The following is a 22,598-nucleotide window of genomic DNA, read 5'->3' as shown; positions in this document are numbered from 1 at the left end:
ACCATGTATACTGTTCTGTAAACTGCATTTTAACCTCAGTAAGTTTTAGACACCTTTACAGGGCAGTCATAAAATCTCAACTTATCCTTTTTAACAACCATGATAGTACTGCACTGAACAACCTCATACACACATGTGTCTCTGTGCCCGTGACTGGGAGCCTCTCCAGGGCAGAGGTTTTCAAACAGCCACCTGGTGGGGGGGCAGCGGGCAGGGGCTTTTAAAAATGCACAGATCTGGACCCTACTTCAGATTTGGTTTCAGTCGTGCAACCAGTGTTGACAGTCACCAATCTAGAAATAGAATGGCCACGTCAGAGGGCGTGCACATACCTAGCTTTGCTAGATATTGCCAAATGAGCATACCGGCTCTTTTCTCCTACCTGCAAGGCTTAAATTTTTGTTTCCCTACATCCTCTTCAACATTTGGTGTTATCAATCTTGAAAATTTTTTGTCCATCTGAAATGGTTCTTTTCTCACTTTAATTTGCATTTTTCCAATTCCCAGGGTGATTGAGAATATTTTCTTGACTGTATTGGGCATTTGGGTTTTCAAATAGAACGGAGAGAAAAAAAGGAGATCCCTATTGCATACCACACACAAAAATAAATTCCGGATAGATTAAAGACCTAAATGTGAAAAGTAAAATGTTAAGTCTTCTAGAAAAAAATATAAATGAACACTGGGGAAGAATAGAGTTTCTCAATGACACAAAAAGTATATACCAGAGGGGAAAGGACTGCTTATTTGAGTACACGTTACAGTATATGGCAGAAGACTCCATCTACAAAGTAAGAAAACAAGCCACACACTATTTGTAAGCCATTTAACCAATGAGGATTAGCCTCCAAAACATCCAAAGAACTCCTGCCAGATTGATTTTTCTTTAGATAAAAAAAATCTATCTTTGACTATTAATAAGATTGAGTTCGTGTTCATTGAATTTTTACTATTTCTTTTATGAACTCCTACTCGAATATTTTTGGGGTGATTTCAATGACTATCTTTCTCTTAATAACTGCTAAAGCTCTTTATACATTTTATGAATGGTTTTGCCCCAAAGTACCGGACTCAAACTGGCTGAATTAATAAATGAATGTATTACTGGGGCACCTGGGTGGCTCGGTTAAGCGCCTGACTCTTGATTTCGGCTCAGGTCATGATCTTACAGGTTTCGTGAGTCGAGCCCCACATCGGGCTCTGCACTGACAGTGTGGAGCCTGCTTGGCTCTGTCTCCCTCTCTCCCTGCCCCTCCCCTACTCGTGCTGCCTCTGTGTCTCTCAAAATAAATAAGTAAACTTAAAAAAATTTTTTTTTAATTTTAATGTTTATTTTTGAGAGAGAGACAGAGTGAAAGCAGGGGAGGGGCAGAGAGAGAGGGAGACACAGAATCTGAAGCAGGCTCCAGGCTCTGAGCTGTCAGCACAGAGCCCGATGCGGGGTTCGAACTCGTGAACTGTGAGATCAGGACCTGAGCCGAAGTCGGACGCTCAACCGACTGAGCCACCCAGGTACCCCCCCCCCAAATTTTTTTAAATAAAAAAAAATGAATGTATTACTTCACAAAGGGCGAGTGCCGAGTGAGGCACCCATGGCCCTTCCTTCCACCTCTGTGCTCTGCCAGGGGCTTCATCTGCGGGCTAGCCCCTTTCATGTCCTAAAATGGTAACAGCAACTCCAAGCACCACATTCAGACCCACCACTGCCCAGAGGACAGGAGGCTGTCCCTGCTGCCGCTTCTTGGATGAGAGGAGACCTTTCCCAGAAGTCCCCTGCAGACATCTGTCATTGGCTAGGGTTGGCCACATGTCCCTTCCTCAATCAATCACTGGCAAGGGAAGGATTATCACAACTAGTTAAGACTAATCCTCTGGGGGTAGAATAGTTATTGGGCGTCAGTCACCATGACCTTCTATTGATGAGTAGTAGCGGCTCTTTGTCACATAGAATACATTTTCTCAGTTTCCCATTTCTTATAATATGATTCATAGATATTGACTGCCGTATTTCTCAATGCTCAGATGCCTCAGTTATAGGGGCATTAATGTAATAGCCTATCCGAAGAGGAGAGGACTGTATTTTCTGTTCGTGTGGAGGAATAAACAAGCCTTCACTACACATTCAATCCAAGTCACTTTCTTCGATGTCACAGAGTTTGAGTCTGAGCCTTCCTCATTTTTTCCACTTCTCTTTTGGACATCGGTTGTTAAACACAGGGTCACGGCCACCACTGCTTTTTGTAACCCTGCTTGTAATCTTGACCCTTTTGGCCACTTTAAAACCGACAGTATGCTTTGAAAGCATGTAAAAGAATTTGCGAATTTTTTGTCTGCATTTCCTAGTTGGTTTTATACTTGTGGTTTCATTTTTTTCCTTTACTTTAAGGAGAAACTATTCCTGAAGTTAATCAGCTTCTTTAGGAAGTTCCTCACATACAGATACCGAAGTGTGGGAACGGTGAGTAGGTCGCACCGATCCCTGCTGGCTGTCAAATTTTTATGATCCACTTTAGGAAGTTTGGCAATTTCTTTTCACTTTTTAGACAAGTAAAACATGATTCTATTCTCATTGTAAAAATTCAAATGGTATTTAGAAAAACAGGGTAAAAAAAAAAGTGGAAGTCTTTCAACAACCCCTAATTCCTAAATTTAGGTCCCTTCCCAAGGAAATCACTGTGTGAGGTGTGAACCTTCTAAAACATTACCTGTGGGTTTATGGGCACACAGTACATGTGTACCAATTATGGGGTTTTACATATAGTAAATCATCCTGTACACAACTCGGTAGCATTTTTTCATAGAAGTTTGTTTTGGAGATCTTCCCATGTGAGTTCCCTAATGGTGGACATTTAGGTTGTTTCTAATTATTTGCTCTTACAAACAGTGCTATAATTAACATCCTTGTAAATGTCTCTTTGTGCATATGGGCAAGCATTTCTTTAGGGTAGCTATCTATGGTTTGGCAATTTCTGCTGCCTTTAATTGCATTGCCTGGTATCTGGCAGACGATCTTCTGCATGTACAATAACTTTTCATGTCCGTGCTCCATTATAGTGTAAGTTCTAAAAAGATGTTTTAGGCAACAATTAGGAATCTAAGTTTAAGTTCAAATTCTGTGCAGACTGCTCTGGGTAGCTGAGGTGACACTTGAACGAACCTCCCCACGTGGCAAAGTTCACACACGCACAGGCAGTTGTGGTGGGGAGCAGGTAAGGGTTCCTCTCCCCCACCCCGATGTCCGTTGTAAGGCCCACTGGGATTTTTAAAACATTAAAACATGGGGGAATCCATCTTAGAACCAAGGAGTTAAGATATGTTGTTTTCCCCAAATGAATAGCCCAATAGCCCATTGCTTCACCTTCGTGTTTGAATGGTCCTTTCCTGTGAGTTGATAGAACTGCTTTCCTGCAAACTCATTTCCCCTACAGGTGGGTGTGTTTCTGGACTATTAACCCCATTGATCTATGTGTCTGTTCCTGTGCTAGATCAGAGGCACACTCCCCCGTAGTCGTCTTTTGGAGAACTTTTTTTGCACATTTGCCTTTCTGTCTACTGCTCTTCTTCCCCATGCTGTCCCTTTTACACAGGGTGCTTCATTAGCTGTTCACAATCTGCATGATTTTGCATCACGATGGGTCTGATGTGAGAACATCTGCAGCAGTCAAGCGCATATTTTCCTCGGGACTTGACACTGAGCTTGCCATCAGCGTGAAGTGATCTCTCCCCCTCTCTCTCCCTCTCTCCTCTCTCTCTCTCTCTCTCTCTCTCTCTCTAATCCCATGACATCTCTTAGCATAGCTTCTCCAACGTCAGTTATGCCTGAGTCTTGAATGGTGCCAATCTGAGTTGAAAATGTGCCAGCTTTCTTAACATTATCACTAACAGACTGCTTAATTAACCTGCTGATACTGTCAATAATAGATCTTGCTGGTGTGCTAGAAAGAAGACCCATGGCCTACGGTTTGGTCTCTCTTTCTCTCTCTCTCTTTTTCATTTGCTTAGGCTCTCAGTGCTCATGACTTGGGAGCTGGACTTGCCAAGAGTGGGATGGGAGGGACCAGGGAGGCTTGAAAGGAATGCGGCAGAAATGGAAGTTCTGGACGAGATCATGGAAATGAAATCACTGAAACGGCCTGGTGTTCTCATTGCTCAAAGATGAGGATGGCTAGTCACCTGTGTATACAGCAGGTGCTCAATAAATGGACCAACTGAAGATATTACAGGGCGTGTGCCAGTTGAGTAGGCAGTGAGAAGTGTGGGCGTCCTGAGGGAGGAGCCTGGGAGTGCCACCATTTTAGGGTGGCTTTCAGGGTTTTCCCTTTTTTCCCATCCAGGCAGCTTAGATAAGGAGAGAGCTTTATCGTGCCCAAACTGTCCTGGCAGGGCTGTCTGAGGGGAGGGACACTGGGTTTTCACTTCTTTTCCTGCTTTATGTTTCATGCCAAGTGGTTTTGTGTTTGAACCGAAGTCCTGCTCTATCTGCCGTGGCTTCATTTTACATTTGGAAAGTGCAGCGAGCAAGCAGATGCCACCATGAGCCTGGAGCTGGTTGACCACCACCTCCAAATACTCTTGTCTTTGTCTCCTCTGCCTGGGCACACACACGGCACGGGGCTAGAGATGTCTCAGCAGTCCCTGGCTTCCCCTAACCTGGTGGGGGAGTGGGTGCAGAAGGTGACATCTATGTGAGCTCAGCCGGTGCCCAGAGATCCCATAGAGAGGCTGAGCGCAGCACCTCTTCTTATATCTGGGGAAGGCTGGTAAGGGCGGCTGCTTCCGGTTGCAGAGTGAGCCGGTGGCTCCTGACTTCAGGCAGATGCTCCTTGCCTGGACCACATTCCTTTGGCCTTGGCTTTACCGCCGTGGTGGTGGTGGTGTAGTGGTGCCGTGGCAGTGGTGTAAGGGGTTCTCAGAGGGCAGAGATAGATTCCTTTCAGGGCAGAGAACCCCAAGATCCTCTCCAGTGGTTTTGTGGGTCTCCTGGGAACTGAGGAGCCTGGTAGCCCCAGAGGTGTGAGGGGTGCAGAGTATTCCTGCCGCCACTAGAGGGCACATCACTAACACACAGGCCAGGTGTCCGCTTCCCGAGGCCACTCTGGGGACCCTTCCGGGACCTGAACCCTGGGAGGGTCCAAGGCTGGCAGGAGCTCACCTCTGGAGGTCAGGAGGGGGAGATTCAGAGCCAGGACTATAACTCAAGCCCAGCTGGCCCCAGAGCCAGGCTCCCAACTTCTCCTTTACCTCAGATTCACCTTCCTACCACTGTCAATCTCTGGACGTGTTTAAGACAAGGGTTTCCTAACGTCAACACTACTGACATTTTTGCCCGGATACTTCTGTGCTGTGGAGGCCGTGCATTGTAGGATGTTTAGCATACCTCTGGTCAATACCCACTAGATGACAGTAGCACCCCCCCAGCCCCAGGTTGTGATAATCAGAAATGTCTCCAAAGCTCGCCAAAGGTCCACAAGATCGCCCCTGGCTGTGTAAGTCAGGTGAGCGTGCCTGCTGTGACGACAGGAGGGACCCAGTGCAGAAGAGGTCTGCCCGTGGTTACCACTGTGCCTGAGAGTCGTGTGGAAACACGAGAGCTCCTCAGAGATGGCATATGTGCTGTAAATACATGTTAAAACTGTATTTGGTCTCCTGCTTTTCTTCTCCAAAGACTGCAGAGCCTCTCGGTCTTTCCCTCTGTTTATTCCACCTCCCCACTTTATTGAAACAAGAGACTGAGGCTCAGAGACCCCCAGGGTCTCAAGCCGCCCCTCACCTGCAGAACCCCGTCCCCCAGCTGCAAGCGCCCTCACCGCCGGCTCCCCAGCCTTGGCTCGGGCACCAGGAGCATCTGTGGTCCTCCTCCCACTGCACCTGCCCACTAGGCCCTGCAGCCCTGCGGCTCCCCAAACCCTAGTGCCCCCCCACTGGAGGGAGTGGGGAAGCAGCAGGTGTTGATGCTAATCAGCGTTCACAGCCCAGAACTGCAGTCGCTCCCAGGCTCACACACTCCCCAAAATTAAACACTCATTATACAAAATTAATTGACATTAATTAGCAAAAATTAAAACTTTAAACACAGCAAGGCGCTTTTGGGGGAGGAGTGAAGCAGGCGGCCTCCACATTTGTCACCCCCCACTCCCCACCCGCCCACCACCCTCAAGTCCCCCCAGTTTTATCCCGGAACAGGGTTGGAGGAGGTCAGGCAAGGTCAGCACCACACCAGCCCTGCCCCAGGCCCGGGTCCAGCTCCACGAGTTCCAGGCGAGAGGAGCAGAGGGACACTCCTGGGGCTAGTCACCAGCTGACGGGTGGCCCCCAAATGCTGGTATCCGGTGTCTAACGGAGGAGCCAGGAACCCTCCCCTCAGCCTAGGTCTGTCATGATCTCCTAGCCAAGGGAGGGAACCCAACCATGTGAAGTGAGAAGGTCGGCCTTTAGCTCCCCCTGACCCACCCCTGCCCCCTATCCCCGACCCGCCCGTCTCCGGGGCACCCAAAGGATTAGCTCTGTCCCACTTTGCTGTGTGACCTCAGATAAGTCACCCCCCTCCCCTGAGCCTCACTGTTCCATCCATATGATGAGGGGGCGGCGCTGGGTGAGTGCTGAGGTTCCCGCCTGCTCTGGCACCGCAGTCAGAGAAGCGGATCTCTGGGAACCCGATTCACTCTGAGGAGCAAAGGGCTGAAGGTGGGGGGCTGCCATTTCGAGAACATGCCCGGAAAGGCAGCCCGAGGGGTTGAGCTCCTGGTGGTGGAACATCAGGCACTGGTGAGGTGTCTTCAAGCCAGGGAGCCCTCCCAGAGGGGCACTCACTTCGCCTGCTTGCCAGGCCCACCCCCGAGGAAAGGAAAGTAGCTATCCCTTGATAGCTCTGCTCTCTAGCTCCTGAGCACTGCCCCCTTCCTCCTGTCATGTAGGTTATTTTCCACCTTTGCTCACCAGGCCATCAAGGGCTCCCAAATCCCTCAGCAGGCTGATGGGCAGATGGGCAGCAGAACCACACCTTCACTCACCACATTTGAATGCAGACTTGGCCCTTAACTCAGGACTGTTGCTGCTTGGGATGGGGAGGCTTGGGTGCATCCCAGTGGCTTTGCCCCACCAGCTAGAATGGCATCCTCCCCTCTTACTCCTGCCCCCCTGCTCCCCTCTCTCTCTCTCCAGCCAGTGCCAACATCTGCAACGTGGTCCTGATGCGGTACGGGGAGCTGGAGGAAGGGATCGATGTCCTGGATGGTGATGGCAACCTCGTGGGCTCCTCCAAGATTGCAGCCAGACATGTGGGTCATCCGGAGGCTCAGGGGGCCAGTGGAGAGGCCAGCGACAGGGAGAGGGTTTTGTTCCTCAGGGGCTTCTGTGCATAGTGCCTTTGCTTTGTCTTCTTGGTCTGCCTTCCTTGTCCCACCCTGCCTCCCTTCTGCATGAGCCCAGGGCCTCCAGGTCTGGCCCCAGCCACGCCTGTCCCTGAACAGTCCTTCTCTCCATCCCCCCTCTCGTCACCACTGTAAGACATCCCATCTCTTGTCCCAACCCCTCAGGACCTGGCTTCTCTGATCTGTTAATTGGAAAGGGCAGAGGAGACCCCCCCCCAGAGCTTTCTTTCCCCCACCCTGGGACCTAGAGCCCTGCTCTCTGGGCTTTCAGAGTCTCCTGGGCAAGAAGAGGAAGTATGGGAGCGGGTAGTTTGTGGTTCTGTGCTAATGGGCACTTGTGCAGGTGGCACCTCCCTGGGGACCGAGTGTGGCTGAGGTGGGGCTTTGGGGAAAGAATATCTTGCTGCAAGAAGGCCATCTTTCACCTCTCATTTCATCAGCCTCACCTACTTCAGCAACTGGAATTTTTTAGAAAATTCCAGTCGGCTTGTGTATCTCCCCATGCTTTCCCAGCCTTCATCCTAGTGGTGATTAGTGGCCGGTGTTGCTCTAGCCTGAGTGATGGCATGGCGGGTCTGCTGTGAGTACCTGAGCATTCTCCTCCTCTCCAGCCACTGTCCCTTATCAGCTTTCCCGATGGGCCCCAAGCCTCACCTCCATCAGTGAGGCCTTCTCTATAATCCTCTGAGGTGGGAAGAACCCTTTCCTTGTCCCAGCCCTCCCCTCCCCACTGGTCTCAGAGAACATGAGTGCCCATCCAAGGCTTGTGAGGGGCAGAGGGCCTGGGGGTGCCGGTGCCGGCACTGTACCCTCGGTTCTTGTGCAGGCGCTGGGCCCCCCATCATTCCCACACCTGTTCAGAAGACTGGAGGAACCTTCTCCCAGGCCTTCCAGAGGCTGATCATGACAGACCTAGTTTCCTGGAAGACATTTTCAGCCCTGAACCTGTCCATCATCGAAGGGGATTTGGCCTCAGTTTCCTACCCAACCCCATCCTCCCATGCAAGCCTAGTGTTTCCCCTGATGTGCCGAGAGGGAGGCCGACTACGGTAACTCTCCTCATGACGCAAACAGCAAGGAACCCCTCACCCTTGCTGTCTAGGGGAAGGCTCCCAGGGCTTATGAGCTGTGAGCATTCTTCAGCACTTCTCTGAGGGCCAGGAGCCCAAGCCTTGAAGGAACTCCCCACAGTGACCATCAGAGTGCAGAACTGCCTCTGAGCTGTTGCCTTCACCATGCCCTGCCTCCCCAGGAATCCCAGGGGAGCCCTCAGAGCAAGGACCCAGTTAACCCCATATGGAGACACAGCAGACACTCAGCAGAAGCATTTCCCGCTCGCAAAGCTGACCTCTCGTCACTAAGAAAGGCTCTCATCCAGATCCAGGAGAGGCAGAAACTTTGAAATTTTTGTCTTTAGGGGGTGTCAAAAAGAAAAAAGAAGTAAATCCCAGAATTTCTGTCCTCCTTCAGCACCAAGAGCCTCACGCGGCTCAGCAGGCCCCAGCTGTTTGCTCTGGTCCTTCCAGCTCCTGCTTTGTTTTTAGAGCATCTCGAGTCCTCCATATGCTTCCTCCCCAGCCCCTGCTCCTGCCACCGAGGCACCTCCCCGGGCACAGGCCCCTTCCTGGGGCCGCTTCTGTGTTGCCACCCCTCCCCCACATGTGGCAGGTGACAGGGATCTGCTCTTTTCAAATGTGTGTGGTGGGAAGATGGGGGTGGCTTTTTTCTGTTGTTTGGAATAAGGCTTTGTGAGCAATTCCATGAATTATTCCAGCCAGCCAGATGTGCTTAGCAGCAGTACACACACCTAGAGGCTCCAGGGGAGGGGTTCACCGCCAGGTGGCTCTCCCCCACCCCCTGGGAGCTCTGCTCACCACAGCCTCTGCTTGCCCCTCAGGCCCTGCTCGAGACGGCGCTGACGCGAGTGGTCCTCCCCATGCCCATCCTGGTGCTCCCCCCGATCGTCATGTCCATGCTGGAGAAGTGAGTTGGGGCAGCCAGGAGAGAGGGGCCACCACTGGGGAGGAGGGTGTGAGAGAGGAGGCACCAGCTGGCCCAGGGCAGGGGACAGAAGTGGCTGGCAGCCCACCCTGCCTGTTTGTTCAGACACTCCTGGGCAGTGTTACTGGAATCGTGCTGTGAACATTCGGGGACTTATATTCTGCAGGACCCTGCGCTAGGTGCTAGGAAGGATGTCCAGATGGACAACACTGGCCCTGTCCTGAGGAGCTGACAGTTCTGGGGTGTGCGTGTGTGTGTGTGTGCACACGTGTGTGCGTACATGTGCTCTGTTGGTGCACAGTGCAGGACAGGTTGTGAAAAGAGTCTGAGGATTGTGGTAGGAAGACTAGATTTGGGGGCAGGGGCCACCCTATTCAGGCATCCACCCTGAAGCAACTCAATACCTCACTGAGCCTCAGTTTCTCGTTTTTAAAATACAGATAGTACTAACCTCCCTGCCTTCTGCAGAAGCGTGTTCTGAGCACACATATTTGCCATGACAAATCTTATAAAGACATAAGGGAACACAGCAATATGAGCAACGATAGAGTGATCCTATAATTAATGAGCAGGACGTTGAATTGTGAAGACAGACATGCCGCCGGAAGGGCAGGCTGAGGGGACAAAGGGAGGAGCCAGAGCTGACCTTCACGCAGGCTTGGGCAGGCTCTGAGGATGAGTGTGAGTCTGGGAGGATGGCAAGGAGCAGGGAAGGGCTCTAAGTGGGGGCAGCAAGGTGAATACGAGTCTGGAGGGGCAGACCCTGAGCTCGCGCAAGTACGAGGGAGGCAGTGACCACTCCCACTCTCCTGGTGGCCTAGCCTAGGAGGGGGTGCCTCAGGGCATAAAGACAGGCTTGGGGACATGCTACCTGGGGCTCTAGATCAGTTTAGGGACCTTCCTATTCCCACCATTTGAATTGTAATAACAGCTAACATTTATTAAGCGTGTCCTGTGTGCCAGTCCTCTCCCAGCCAGGTCTCTGCCCCGACGCCATCTTCTCAAAGAGTCCCTCCCTGACCACCCCATCGAGGTAACAGCACCAGTACTCCCTTTTCTGTCCATTGCCTTATTTTTATTCATAGCACCTAGAGACATCGCAGACTTTATCTCGTTGTCTATCATCTGTCTGGCCCACTAGAATGCAATCTCCGTGGAGGCGAGTAAACGCATGTCATTTATTGCCCTGCACAGCATCCAGCACGGTTGCTGGCACGTAGTAGATGCTTAGTGTTTGTTGAATGAATGATCTCATTTAACCATCACAACAGTATGGTGAGGTAAGTGTAACATTTCCTTTTCACAGATGAAGAAAGCAAGGCGAAAAGAGGTTATACCATCTGCCTATAGTTCTCCAATAGGAAACGACAGAGGCAGGAGTGGCCCAGGAGCGCAGCCGCCGCAATGCTGGCTCTTCCTCCCACTCAGGCTGCCTTGGGTCTTCAGATCACATCGCATAATCCGCATGTCTTTGGGCCTTGCCCTGCATGGAGACAGGAGAGAAGCAGATGTGGGGTCCTGGTCTCAGGAAGCCTGTATTTTGATAAAAGAGATGGCCATGACCCGTACACAAGTCAGCTGCAGGTGGGACTGGGCAGTATGTAAATGAGCCCAAGGTGACCTTGAGGGGGGCGGGGGGAGCATTATGGGCCCATCAGCAGGGAAGGCTGGTCCATAGGAGAAGGGCTGCAGCTGACTCTGAGAGCAGGGTGGGACTTCTGTGGAAGGCAGGCTTTCTGGACAAGGTGTGGGTCTTTTGTGCGGGAAATTGAGGAGTCTAACCAGACAGAAGCAAAGTGTGCTTGTTGGGGCCAGCTGATCAGGGGCCCTGTGTCCAGCCAAGGAGATGATCCCTTCCTCACCATGGAAGAGGGGGAGTCATGGGAGGCAACTGAGCAGGGGTGTGGCGTGTTAAGCACTAGGATTCAAGAAAATCAATCTTGTATGGGAGTTGCAAAAAGAAACAGATCCTGGGAGAACAATGGCTTTGGTGCCCCTGGCCCTTGTGTATGTAGCTGCCTCATGAATGGTGACCGCAAGTGCACACAAGGAGAACACCAGGCAAATGAGGAAGGCAGGGCTTCAGTCTTCAAAGCTACTGAACCGCAGGCCTGGAATTTTCTGGGGAAACATCTGTGATGCCTTTCTAGTTGGTATCTGAGCTGGGTTTGCAGAAAGTGGAGTGGAGTGGAGTGATGGTTAGTGTCCCATTGGTTTGGGGATTTAAATAGCTTTGGGAAGTTGGGTGGGATTGTTCCAGTTCTGAACCTCCCGGCCTAGGATCTGCGCAGAGGCCGTGTGCCTGGCTCAGCTCAGAGTCCAAAGAAGTCTGTCAGGGAGGCGGAGACAGGGAGTCCATTTGGTTCTGGCAGCCTTGTGTTTGGTGGGTCCTTTTCTGAAGTTCCTGAGAGGGTCCCTGGGGAGGAGAAAGAGTCCAGCCCAGGATCCCTCAGCAATATCCAGACCCAGTTTGTGCCCTCAAGGACTTACTAACCTCAGATCTGTCTGGTAACCCCAGGACTGTGTGGTAGGATGGGCCGAGCCGCACAGCACTGGCAGCCGAGGCTCCTGGTAGGAAAACGGAATCCGGGTTCCTGCTCCAGTGCTTTCAGGCCTGGCTAGTGGAGGAGAGAGTCTCTCGGCTGCGGTCTCCCACCCGGGGAATGCTGGCACTGCCCGCTTCGCCACCTTGTGGGCTAGGAGCCTTTGCAGGGGCTCCAGTGTGCACCCTGCAGCCTTCCACACGCAGGGGTGCTAGCAGCGGGGCCTCTGCCCAGAAGGCTGGTGGGGGAGCCCAGTTGGGTGAGAGAGTCAGGACAGCCAGGGGAAGAAGACAAAAGAACACTTACAAAGCAGCCTACTTGCAAATTAATGGAGTGCAAACTAAGACTGCTCCAAGTGCTGAGGGAGTGTGCGGCGGTGGCGGGGAGGCTGCGGGGAGACAAGCTGTCGCGGGGCGGGTGTGGTGGTGCCATGGCTGGGGCCTGCTGGCTCTGCCTCTGGCCTCAGCCCCACCTGCTTGGGAGGAGCACTCGGGGACAAGGTCCCCAGGTTTCCTGCTGGCATAAGAGAGGTGGGAGCCCAGCTTGTCCGGGTGTCCCTGTCTCTGAGACCAAAAGGGAGAGAGTCTCAAGTCTGAAGCAGAGGAGCCACCACCCCCGACCCAGAGCACGGAGGGTGTGCACCCCTCCCACACACACACCCCTTCCCCTCACTCTCCACTGCCCCTTCCCTTGGGCTGAGGGCTCACACTCCAGCTCTACCCTCCTGAGGAGGAAGATGGTCTTAGTCCCTGGGCTGGGAGATCCATCCTCCCCATAATCCCACTAACTCAGAGGCAGGTGTAATGGCTCTCTTCCCTCAGCCCTGCATCCCTAGCCCTGGAGTTCGCCTTCCAGCCAGGTGGGATCCCAGCCGGGTAGGGGTTCAGACTACATCCTCCCCAGTGGTTCCTGAGGCCGCTCCCCGGGCTCCCTCCTTCCCGAGGCTCCGGGTCTTTCCTTTCTCCAGGCATTCGCACACACGCACATCTCTCCATCTGCATATTTCAACTCCCCCAGCTGCCTTTCCGATCCCTCCCTGCCATTTCCCTCTCCTCCACCCCTCCCCAGAACTGCTGTGTTCACTCTCCCTGCTCAGGGCTGGGACTTCAGGGGTTCCTGTTTGGCTGAAGTCTTGGGGCTGCCTGCTTCCTGAGTCAGGAGCACAGGCTTGGGGCCTTCTGGACCCCTTTTCCAGTGCAGATTTCAGCCAGTCACCCCTGAGAGAGGAGCTGAGGTCACAGCCCCATGTGGAAGGAGGCTGTCCAGTGTCCCCACCAGGAGTGCCCAGGGATTCAGCCCAGGGCCTGCCCCTCACCTGCCAGGGAGGGAGCTTCACTCTTTCTCTCTGTCACCCTCCAGGCCCTTGGTGACCCTCCAGTCTATGCCTCCAGGGACTGAGGTCCCAGTCACTGCCACAGGACAGGAAGGCAGCCCCACCCTCCACAGCCTCTTCAAGGCAAGGGGCCTCCTGTGTAAGTCTGGAGAGTGAGCCCGGGTACCCCACTTCCCAGTCCTGCTGGAGAAGTTGATCTCAGTTAAAAAGATCTCAGAGCCCATTTCAGCCTTACTCCTGGCCCTTCTGTGACTCCCATGGAAGCCAGGAGGCCTTGGGCTGAGTCCATGGAGGATATGAGGCTCACCTGACCTGCTCTTACCCCTATGAAACTGCCCTCTCTCAATTCAGTCTTAATTCAACAGCTGGACAGGTCTTGGGGTCTGGGCCAGCGGGAAGGGCTAGAGGGTAGCCCTAGGGTCCTCCCTCCTTCCTGCACTTAACAAGAACAGTAACAGCAATAATAACACAAAATCACTGAGCACTTACTGTGTCCAGGCCTTTTATTTGCATAGAATTAACAAATAAGTGGAGCTTTATTTGTGCCTTAGCAGGAACATCCTAGGCCAGGGTTTCTGTTTTAGACTCATGGAAGGTTGTTTGAAATACAGATTCCCAGGTATGATACCAACTGAATGGAGATCTTATGGGGGTAAGGGGCCCTTGGGGGTCTGCATTGTTTAGCAGTTACCGAGACACCAGAGTTTGAAAACTGTGGCTCCCAATTCTGCTGTCTGCTTAGAGCCAGGAGCTCTTGTCCCAGGAGGGGAAGGTTGGAGGCGGGGGGGGGGGAGCAGTTGCCTGCCCCCACAATGAAGCCTGCCTCCAGGAGAGCCTCTCACCTGCCTGTGGTCATAGCCAGCCCTGTTCCAGTAGGAGAGGGGCAAGACCCTGATTATATCCTTTTCACACCAGGAGCCAGTCATGAGGACACTGACACAGTTACTGAAAGCAGATTTAGTGCCCACCCAACATAGTCCAGTCACCCATCCTGCTGGCGCAGGGCCCCAAGCCTCCCCAAGTAGAATGCCTGGTGGTCTCCACTAAAGGGCCTGCTGGATTATACAAAATGTGAGGTTCTGATGGGCAACAAGGTAAAGGTATATTGGCCAGCAGGCATGGCCCCGTCTCCAGACGGAGACCTTGTTTCTATCATGGAGCTGGGGCCCCAGAGCCTGGAGGGAGGGTTTTCGTACACTTCTCCTGCCCCAGAATCCCACCTCCAAAGCTTGTCATGGCAGGGGGCGGCGGGGGGGGGAGGGTGCCAGCTGTGACATGCTGCAATGATGCTGGCAAAGTGTTCTGCGGGCAGGACTTGGGGGCAGCACGGGAGCGATAGCACTCGCAGGAAGTCAAGAGCCCAGGCAGCAGCCCCGTCTGCCTCCTGCAGACTTAGCCATGGCCTTGGGCAAGTCATTGTCCTTCTCTGTGGCTCTTGGATGGACGTGGACCAGGTGGTCGCTGGGGTGTGTTCTGTTCCCATACGCGGAAGAGGATAATCCCCTCCCGGCTATGTGTATGTGTGTGTGCATGTGCCTGTATCCACATGTGTGTATGTGTATGTGTGCATGTGTGTGTGTGCGGTTTGTCTCTTTCCCTGGACCTGGCACCTACTCTGGTTTGTTCAGTGCTTCGTTATGTGCCACCTTTGAGGGCCATCTTTCTCTGCTGTGTGTCTCCCCAGGGGCAGGGGCTGACAGCCTCCTCTATTGTCTCCCCCACATGTGGCCTTCTTTGCACAGAGCTGGACGCATGGTGGGATGGGTGCCCCACAAGTACTCATTTACGATGGATGATTGAGAGTTCCCCCAGCAATGTCCTTCAGAGCAGAGCCTGGGGAAAAGGGTGCCGTTGGGGAAGGCTCCAAAGATAGAATTCCACCACGACTATTTAGCTATGGGTTGGCACTGGCCCAGGACCGTGCTGCCTGGCCCTGGGACGCTGAGTGGGACCCCGCATGGTGGGTAGCAGCAGCTCACCCTGTCTTCCGGTCTCATGGAGCTCCCTCCTCTCTCCCCCACAGGACGGCTCTCCTGCAGGCGCGCCCCCGGCTGCTCCTCCCTGTACAAAGCCTTGTGTGCCTGGCAGCCTTCGGCCTGGCCCTGCCGCTGGCCATCAGCCTCTTCCCGCAGATGTCAGAGGTCAGTGTGGGGAAGGTCTCGAGGGCAGGACGGGTGGGTACAGTTTTGCCATTTATTAACAAATACTTATTCAGCGCTGACTCCTTATCCCTGAGCTAGGCACTGGGGTTAGAGCCATAAAGGAGACACATTCAGGCCCTGACCTCTCCCGAGCTGAAGGCCAAGCAGTGAGCATGACAATTAAAAAGGGACTAGCAAATGAAGGGGGAGGACTGTTAGGAGGGAAAAGTCCAGCCGGACATGGGAGGAGACAGTGCGGGGCCCCAAACCCAGCCTAAGAGGGAAGTGGCATTTCATGGGGCCTTGAGGATGAGCTGGAGTTGGCCAGGTGCAAGGGGGAAAAGGGGACATATAGGCTGTGATCACCTGGGGTGAAGGTTCTGAGAGGAGGCAGCACACAGCGCATTACAGGGGCCGAGGAAAGTCTGCATCACGAGCAGAGGGTGGGCCAGGCAAGGGGGCCCAGGGCAGGTGGAGGTGGGGACTTGGGAGCCAAAGCAGAAAAGGTAGGTGTCATCAGAAGGGCCGTGCAATGCAGGACTGCAGATTCCCAGAGCCTGGGCTGGAGCTCTGGAGAAGAAGGAGCCATCAGGAGGCAGTGGGCATCCAGCAAGAGATGGTGTCGGCTTGGACCAGGCTGTTGAAAGTGGGCATCGAGAAGTGGGTCCTTTAAGAGGAAGTTAGGTCTATGAAGAACCGCATGTGGTGGGAGGGAAGGGAGCCGGCGGGGTGTGCGTCCGGCTTGCTGCTTTTGAACGACGAGGCAGACGTGAGCACTATTTAACAAGATAGAGACACGAAGGGAGGTGGTTTGAGGGAAGAGGGTATGTTGAGTTGGATGGACACGTGAGGTTCCAGGATCCTGTGGAATGTGCTAATGGGGGTGCCCGGTGGGAAGTCGGCTCTGGGCCTGGAATCCAGGAGAGAGGCCTGGGCTAGAGGGACGGACTTAAGGCCACCAGCATAAAAACAATGATGGAAGCCAGGGAGTGTGTGGAGAAAAGAGGCCCTGGGGAGGAGTGGCATCCACAGACCAGCAGCCAGTTTGGTAAGTTCAGAGCTAAGTGCAGTGGGGGGGGGGGGGGGGGGGGGGGCTGCCCGCAGGGGCAGGTATTCCTGAGAAGTTGAGTCCCATGAAGTTGAAGTGTCCCTTGGTGTCCCAGATGATGAAGGCAAACCCTCTCCCCAGGAGTGGGCCCAGCTGAGGGGTGAGGAAATAGGGTGGCAGGGCTGACAGCTCTGTCCAGGGGCTTGGTACTAAGGGAAAACAGAAATAGACCTGCAGCTGGAATGAGATGTGGGATTGAGGGAGGCTTTGATTTGCTTATTTTTCCCTTTTTTAAATGAAAGAGATGGGAGCTTGTGTAAATACAAAAGGGAAGGTACCAGGAGAGAAGCAGAGGACCGAGGGAGGAGGAAGATGGGGAGAGCAAAGTCCATGGAGTGGGGGCGGGGCAGAGCACAGACCGGGATTCAAGGGATTTGCCTTGGCTGCGGAGAGCCTGCTCCCCACGTTAGGAGTGGGGATGGAGAGAGATGCAGTTGGGGATTGTGTTGGGGGGTAGGGAGGTTAAGGAAGTTGTTCTGATAGCTTCTGTGTCCTCCTGACCGAGCAGAGAGGATGGCGAAGGGTGGAGGAGGGGGAGGCCAGAGGTTTGAGGACTATGGAGACATTCGGAGGGAGAATGGGAAAGACAGCTGACCAAGGAAGTTAGAGAATCTGGGTGGGCAGTGCACCAGGTCTGCTGTGAGGATACAGGTCTGTGGGCATGGCCAGGGCCTGTCTATCTAAAGGAGCCGGGGCTGAGAGGGCCACAGGGTTCACTCCGCAGGTTTCATCTGGCTGGCTGATTCGGGGAGTCGGTAAGCCATCAGGAGGAATGGCAGGCCCCGGAATCTTAGCTGGGTGGGTGAAGATGGGTGAGTAAGCTGACCAGGGAAGGCAAGGTTTGACAGAAAGGCAGACCCAAGGGGGTCATAGAATGAATGTGGTATTTGGAGTCACTGAACTCTTGGGCAGATGGAGGCTGTGGCCACAGACTGGCACCTACGAGTTTGCGATTACAGGCCTGATCCTGCTCAGTCCTGAGAGAGGTGGGAGTTGGGGGCAGGTGCCTGGAGGGAAGCCAGAAAGGTAAAACTGAGGGGCCTGGACTGTGGGCCCTGAAGACCCAAGGTCCTAAGTAGGAGGTAGTGAGCCAGCCCCAAGCCCTGAGGTCCCAGGAGGGTGAGGACTAGAGTCACTTCCCCACACTGAGCCCCAGAGATTTAGAAGGAAACCAGAATGGGGTGGGGCTCCTGTCCTGAAGGGCCCAAGGCACACTGGGGTGGGAAGCCTGGTGTGTGATATGTGCCAGGAACGCCCTCATGCCCTCAGGGCCCAGCCTTGCTGTGAAGCCGGGGATACCCCTTCCCCCATGAAAGCTGAAAAGCCGTTACCTGATGTTTGGAGATTCTGAATGGAGCCAAGGGCTCCAGAAGTTCTGAAGGTGGGAGAGAGGGCACTTCTCGGTGGTCTTGGCATCCCCGTCCTGGAAGGGCTGTGCCCAGCACTCGCCAGAGTGACTGCATCTCTCTGTACAGTCAGGCTAAGTCTGCAGTTCTAGGTGAGGGTCAGAGACACTCGTAGGCACCTCTGTGTTCAGAAGCTTCGGGTAGGTCTCCTATCTCTACCTGTCGCATGGGGAGCGACCTAGGGCAGAGAAGCCTCACAGGACAGAATCGGGGACTGGCCTGTTGGAAGGATTGCTCATCCTTCTGGCTCTGCTGGGGAAATGGAGGCCCAGAGCAGCCCAGGGACCAGACCAACGTCACAGAAGCGAGGCGGTGATATGAGAGGAACCCCCAGAGGCCCATTCCCAGGCCATGCTGCATCTACTTGTTCTGTAGGATTTTCTCTCCTCCTTCAGCCACTTTGACTGCACTGAGGTAGTGGAGAGACGGGGGGACCGGGGGCCACCCTACTCTGGGGGGAAGAGCCTAGGAGTGGGCCTTTGGCAGGTGTTCCTCTGGGGCAGATGATGGAGAGATGGCTGCAGTCCACCCACCCAAGCCTCTGGCTCTAGCTGCAGAAGGTGGTCTCAGTGAGCAGGTCTGCCCTCACAGAGGCTCCCTGTCAAGCTTCAGGCTCCTCTCTTCCCTCATGTCTGCCTCAAACAGGCATGGAAATGGACCAAAGTCCCTCTCATTGAAACCCGAGCCTTTTTTTTTTTTTTCCTAGACTGGGAAGAATGTAATCATGGCATGAGAAGTCTGTTCTCTCGAGAAAGGAGGGTAGGGATGTGGTTTTCAGTGCCCCTTCCTCACCTGCATCAAGTCCACTAGGATGTAGGCAAGCCTGGGGGCTTTATGAGCTGTTTTGAGGCCAATCTGCGACCTGTGGCAGCAAGGCCATCAGCCAACTGGCTGAGAGGACCTCATTCCCTCCATCCATCCTTCCAATTAATTCTAATGAGGTACAGCTTCTGCCGTATGGGGATCATGTCTCACATCCCAGAAGCCAGTGGGATTTGCCGTAATAAGTCTGGACTTGCTTGGGCTGACCCATCCTTGCCAAGAGTCACCAAGGTTGTCAACAGGAGTAATAGCTGGAACACCAATTAATTAATTAGGGGACTTGGAAATAGAGTTTAGGAACTTGTTTCTAGAATGGTTGGCCTGCAGTGATTGGTGTGGAGTTTCCAACCCACTAACCCCAGAGGTTGAGGAAAGAACTTCAATCCTCCCTTCAATCCCTGGGAGAGAGTTTTGCTGCTCATTTCAAATTAGTATTTCTGCCTATTAAAATGGTGCTAATTTTAAAATTAAAATTGCAAACAATAATAATATCCACCATTTGCTAAGCATCTACTAGGCCTGTCAGCATGTTGGTAACTGTGCATCCCTTGTTGTATCAAGTCCTCCCAATGCCCTTCAAGTCTGAGGTATTATTGACTCTTAAGGGATGTTACCTAGAGCATTAGCGTTAGGTGTGCACATCTCTGACTCTGGGAAGAGATTTTCGCTGGAGATGGAACCTTTGGTGCCTGGGGGGAACTGAAGCCAAGGAAGGGGTGAGGTCGTTGTGGGAGGAAGGAAAGGCATCAGGAAAAGGCAGGGGCAGCCAGGAGCAGAGGGAGGACCCTGATGGAGCACCACCATGGACCCTGAGGACAAGGTCATTTCAAGGAGGAGGGGCTCTCCGCAGAGTGAGCTACAGCAAGGGGACCTGTCAGCTGGGTGTGTAGGCAAAGCAATCTAGGAAGTGAATGATAGTCAAGTTTCTCTGTGTTCAGAGAAGCAAGCTCATGAATGGGAAACCATTCAAGAACAGTAAAGAAAGTGGCACTCCCTGGGTATTCTATTGATGGGGGTGGGAGCCTGGAGAGGGCCAGTAGGGGGAAGGAATGTACAAGAGGGGATGCACGTAGCCCAGGGCAGAAAGGCACGGCCCTGGGCCCAGTAACTAGAGCGGCCTGCTTGGTGGGGGAGGGGAGATGGGAGACTAGGACATGACAGTCCTATGAAATAGGAGTCAATATTATTCTGTGTTTACAAAGGAGGAGACTGAGGCATGCCTTGCCCAAGGTCCAAAGGTGGCTCCATACTCACGGAAGGATTTTATGTCCCTCCTCAGCCCACATTTATATCTCTATAAAATGAGAAGGCCCAAGTCTGAGTCCCAGATGGCTCCCTGATAATGTATTATTATGAACATTCCAGCACCCTCAGCCAACCCTCCTACCCTTCATGGGGAGTCCCTGTCCATGTTCACAGGGACCCTCTGGAGTAGGTGTTTGTGCCTTTAAACTTTTTTTTTTTCTTGAGAGAGAGAGAGAGAGAGAGAGAGAGAGAGAGAGCCTGAGAAAGCCTGTGCTCAAGAGCAGGGGACAGGCAGAGAGAGAAGAGGGAGAGAATCTTAAGTAGGCCCCACACCCAGTGCGGAGCCCTACACGGGGCTGGATCTCAGGACCATGAGATCATGACCTGAGCTGAAATCCAGAGTTGGATGCTTAAGGCTTAACCAACTGAGCCACTCAGGTACCACCTCTTGTGCCTTTAATCTCTACCCCAGAACTGGGGGCAGGGGGAGGGTTGTTAGTAGGCCAGCAGGTAGGGCAGGGAACCTCCTTAGGAAATTGAGTGTGAGAACAGGGGGGTAAAGTCTGGCCTTCCTTCCAGACCCCAGGCTGGTCACCGTGCAGGGAGTGAGTGACCCTGTGACCTGTAGATTAGGGCTGTGAGGCACTGGACAAGACTGTCTCAGTCAGGCTGTGCCCAGGCATGGACCCATCCACACCTAGGTTCTGTTTCCCACCCCATAGATGCTGGGTTGCTTTTCCCTTCCTCTTGTAATTATGAGAATCATGTCATAGCCCCCTGGTATCAGACAGCCTCCATTCTGATGGGATGGGCAGAAACCCAGTGAACAACAAATGTCGGGTGGTGGTGTAGTAACATGAAAATAAAGCAGAGGACTGTGCTGGGGCTTTCCCAGAGGCAACTCAAGGTCACATGGATTGTGGAGGCCACCATGGCATGTGGGGCCTGATTTGTGGTGGCCTGTCTGGCCACCCTACAGTCCTCTCTGTAGATTGGGGCTCTGGGTTCCAGCAAATGTGGTCATCTCTGTCCTCCCCCAGACACACACGTGCATAAACACACACACACACACACACACACATACACACACACACACTCTGTGCCTGCGGCCCGGGTCCCTAGAGGGAGATGTCCAGGGTCCAGTCTTCATGCCCACAGCCTTTGCTGCCACAAGAGGCTGGACCAGGGGATGGTGAATGTCCCTCCAACTCTGACAGCCAGCATTCCCCACCTGGGAGAGTTTCCAATCCCATTTAATGAACCTCATGTCTCCTTGGAGCAAGAAGCAGTACCTTGGCCAAGTCCTCTCCCCGTGTCCCTGCCTGTTTCTGTCTCTCTGTCTTTGTGCCTCTTTCTCCCTTCCTCAGTTCCTCTCCGGCTTCCGCCACCCCCCCCAACCCCATTCCCCTCGCTTTTCCCCACTATTCCCTTGGGAGCTCGGGGGCTGGGGAACAGGGCTGCACATACAAGCCGGAGCCATTGTTTGACAATCTGTTTTTGTCTTCATCTTGTTGGCAGGCGGCAGGAGAGGAGCAAAAGGTTAATGAGGCACTGTGCAGCGGGATTACTGCGTGAACGGGCGGGCGGCGGGCGGGCGAGCCAGCCGTGGTAACAGGGAACTAATTAGGAGCAGTTTAACAGGAGGAAAAAGTGAAATCTCCTCTTCACCAACTGTCAATAATTAGCTGATTTGGTGAGGTTGAAATGTGTCCACAGGAAAAGGTGGGGCTTTTCTGTGGATGAGTGAGGCATTGGGGAATAGAGGCCACTAAGAGCTCTGCCCTGTTCATAGGTGGGATTGGGGCTGGCGGTCACCCCACATCCCCCAGGCCCACCCTCCTCCAGAGGCAGAGGCTGGCATCCCTCAGCCTCAACTATCCATGTGACCTTGGTCTTAACCTCAAAGACCTCAGTTTCCCCAGCCATAGGGTGGTGGAACTATGTTTCTTCATGGCTCTGCCCATTAGCATTCTGGAAGCGAAACCATTAGACCAGGCCCTTGTTCTGGAGTTTGAAGAGCTGACAGCAGGCCATGCAATCTTGAGTCAGATGCTGACCCCATCTGACCCTCAGGTGTCTTGTCTGCAGCACGAGTGTGCCCTCTGAGAGCCACCTCCGAGGGCCTGGCGTGGCTCAAGAATGCTGCCAAATGGCTAATGGGCAGAGCCTGGCCTTCCTGGGAACTTGCCTTGTGGCCCCTGGACCCTCGCTTGACTCTTCTGGCCTCCCAGCAGCAATAGAGACTGGAGCGGGGGCACAGAAAATATGGGCTATGTGCCTCTGGCTGGCTGCAGGTGAAGGAGAGAACCGTGGGCTCTTCCATAGGGCTAGGGGGCTCTCTAAATGTGTGTGCATCTCTTTTCCCTGCACCACATGCCAGGTGGGAGGCAAGGAGTCAGGTTCACCAGTAGCGAGCACCTGTTTGCTCTGTTGGCATGCCCTGCAGTTGCTGGTTGGTTGGCCTTTGCTCGTTGGCCTTGCCTGACAGCTCAGCAGAGGACTTCCCACCTTCCCCTGCCCCTCCAGCTTCTGCCAAACACCTTGACTGGAAGAAAAGACATCATCAGAGGCCCTCAAGGCTTCCTGCTCAGAGCCTCCCATGTCAGCCCTGCCAACCCCACCCCCACTC

The 22,598-nt window shown here is 53.4% G+C and overlaps 1 protein-coding gene across 2 annotated transcripts in view; it reads left to right on the top strand.

Annotated features, from left to right (window-relative positions):
- Positions 1-22,598, top strand: part of SFXN5 (sideroflexin 5) — a 113,268-nt gene that overhangs the window by 81,280 nt on the left and 9,390 nt on the right. The window contains exons 11-13 of one of the 2 annotated variants that reach the window (XM_047069569.1): positions 7,162-7,277; positions 9,268-9,353; positions 15,271-15,388. In XM_047069569.1, the coding sequence (XP_046925525.1) occupies positions 7,162-7,277; positions 9,268-9,353; positions 15,271-15,388 (320 nt within the window). The remainder of the gene's footprint in view (positions 1-7,161; positions 7,278-9,267; positions 9,354-15,270; positions 15,389-22,598) is intronic. The other variant, XM_047069570.1, reaches the window with a different exon arrangement.

Source organism: Lynx rufus, unplaced genomic scaffold (genome assembly GCF_022079265.1).
Source record: "Lynx rufus isolate CCGP_SWC_20201006 ecotype Redwood Valley unplaced genomic scaffold, mLynRuf1.p SCAF_8, whole genome shotgun sequence".
NCBI lineage: Eukaryota > Metazoa > Chordata > Mammalia > Carnivora > Felidae > Lynx > Lynx rufus.
The sequence above is the reverse complement of the archived record's forward strand: the minus strand, read 5'-3'. Positions and strand labels throughout refer to the sequence as shown.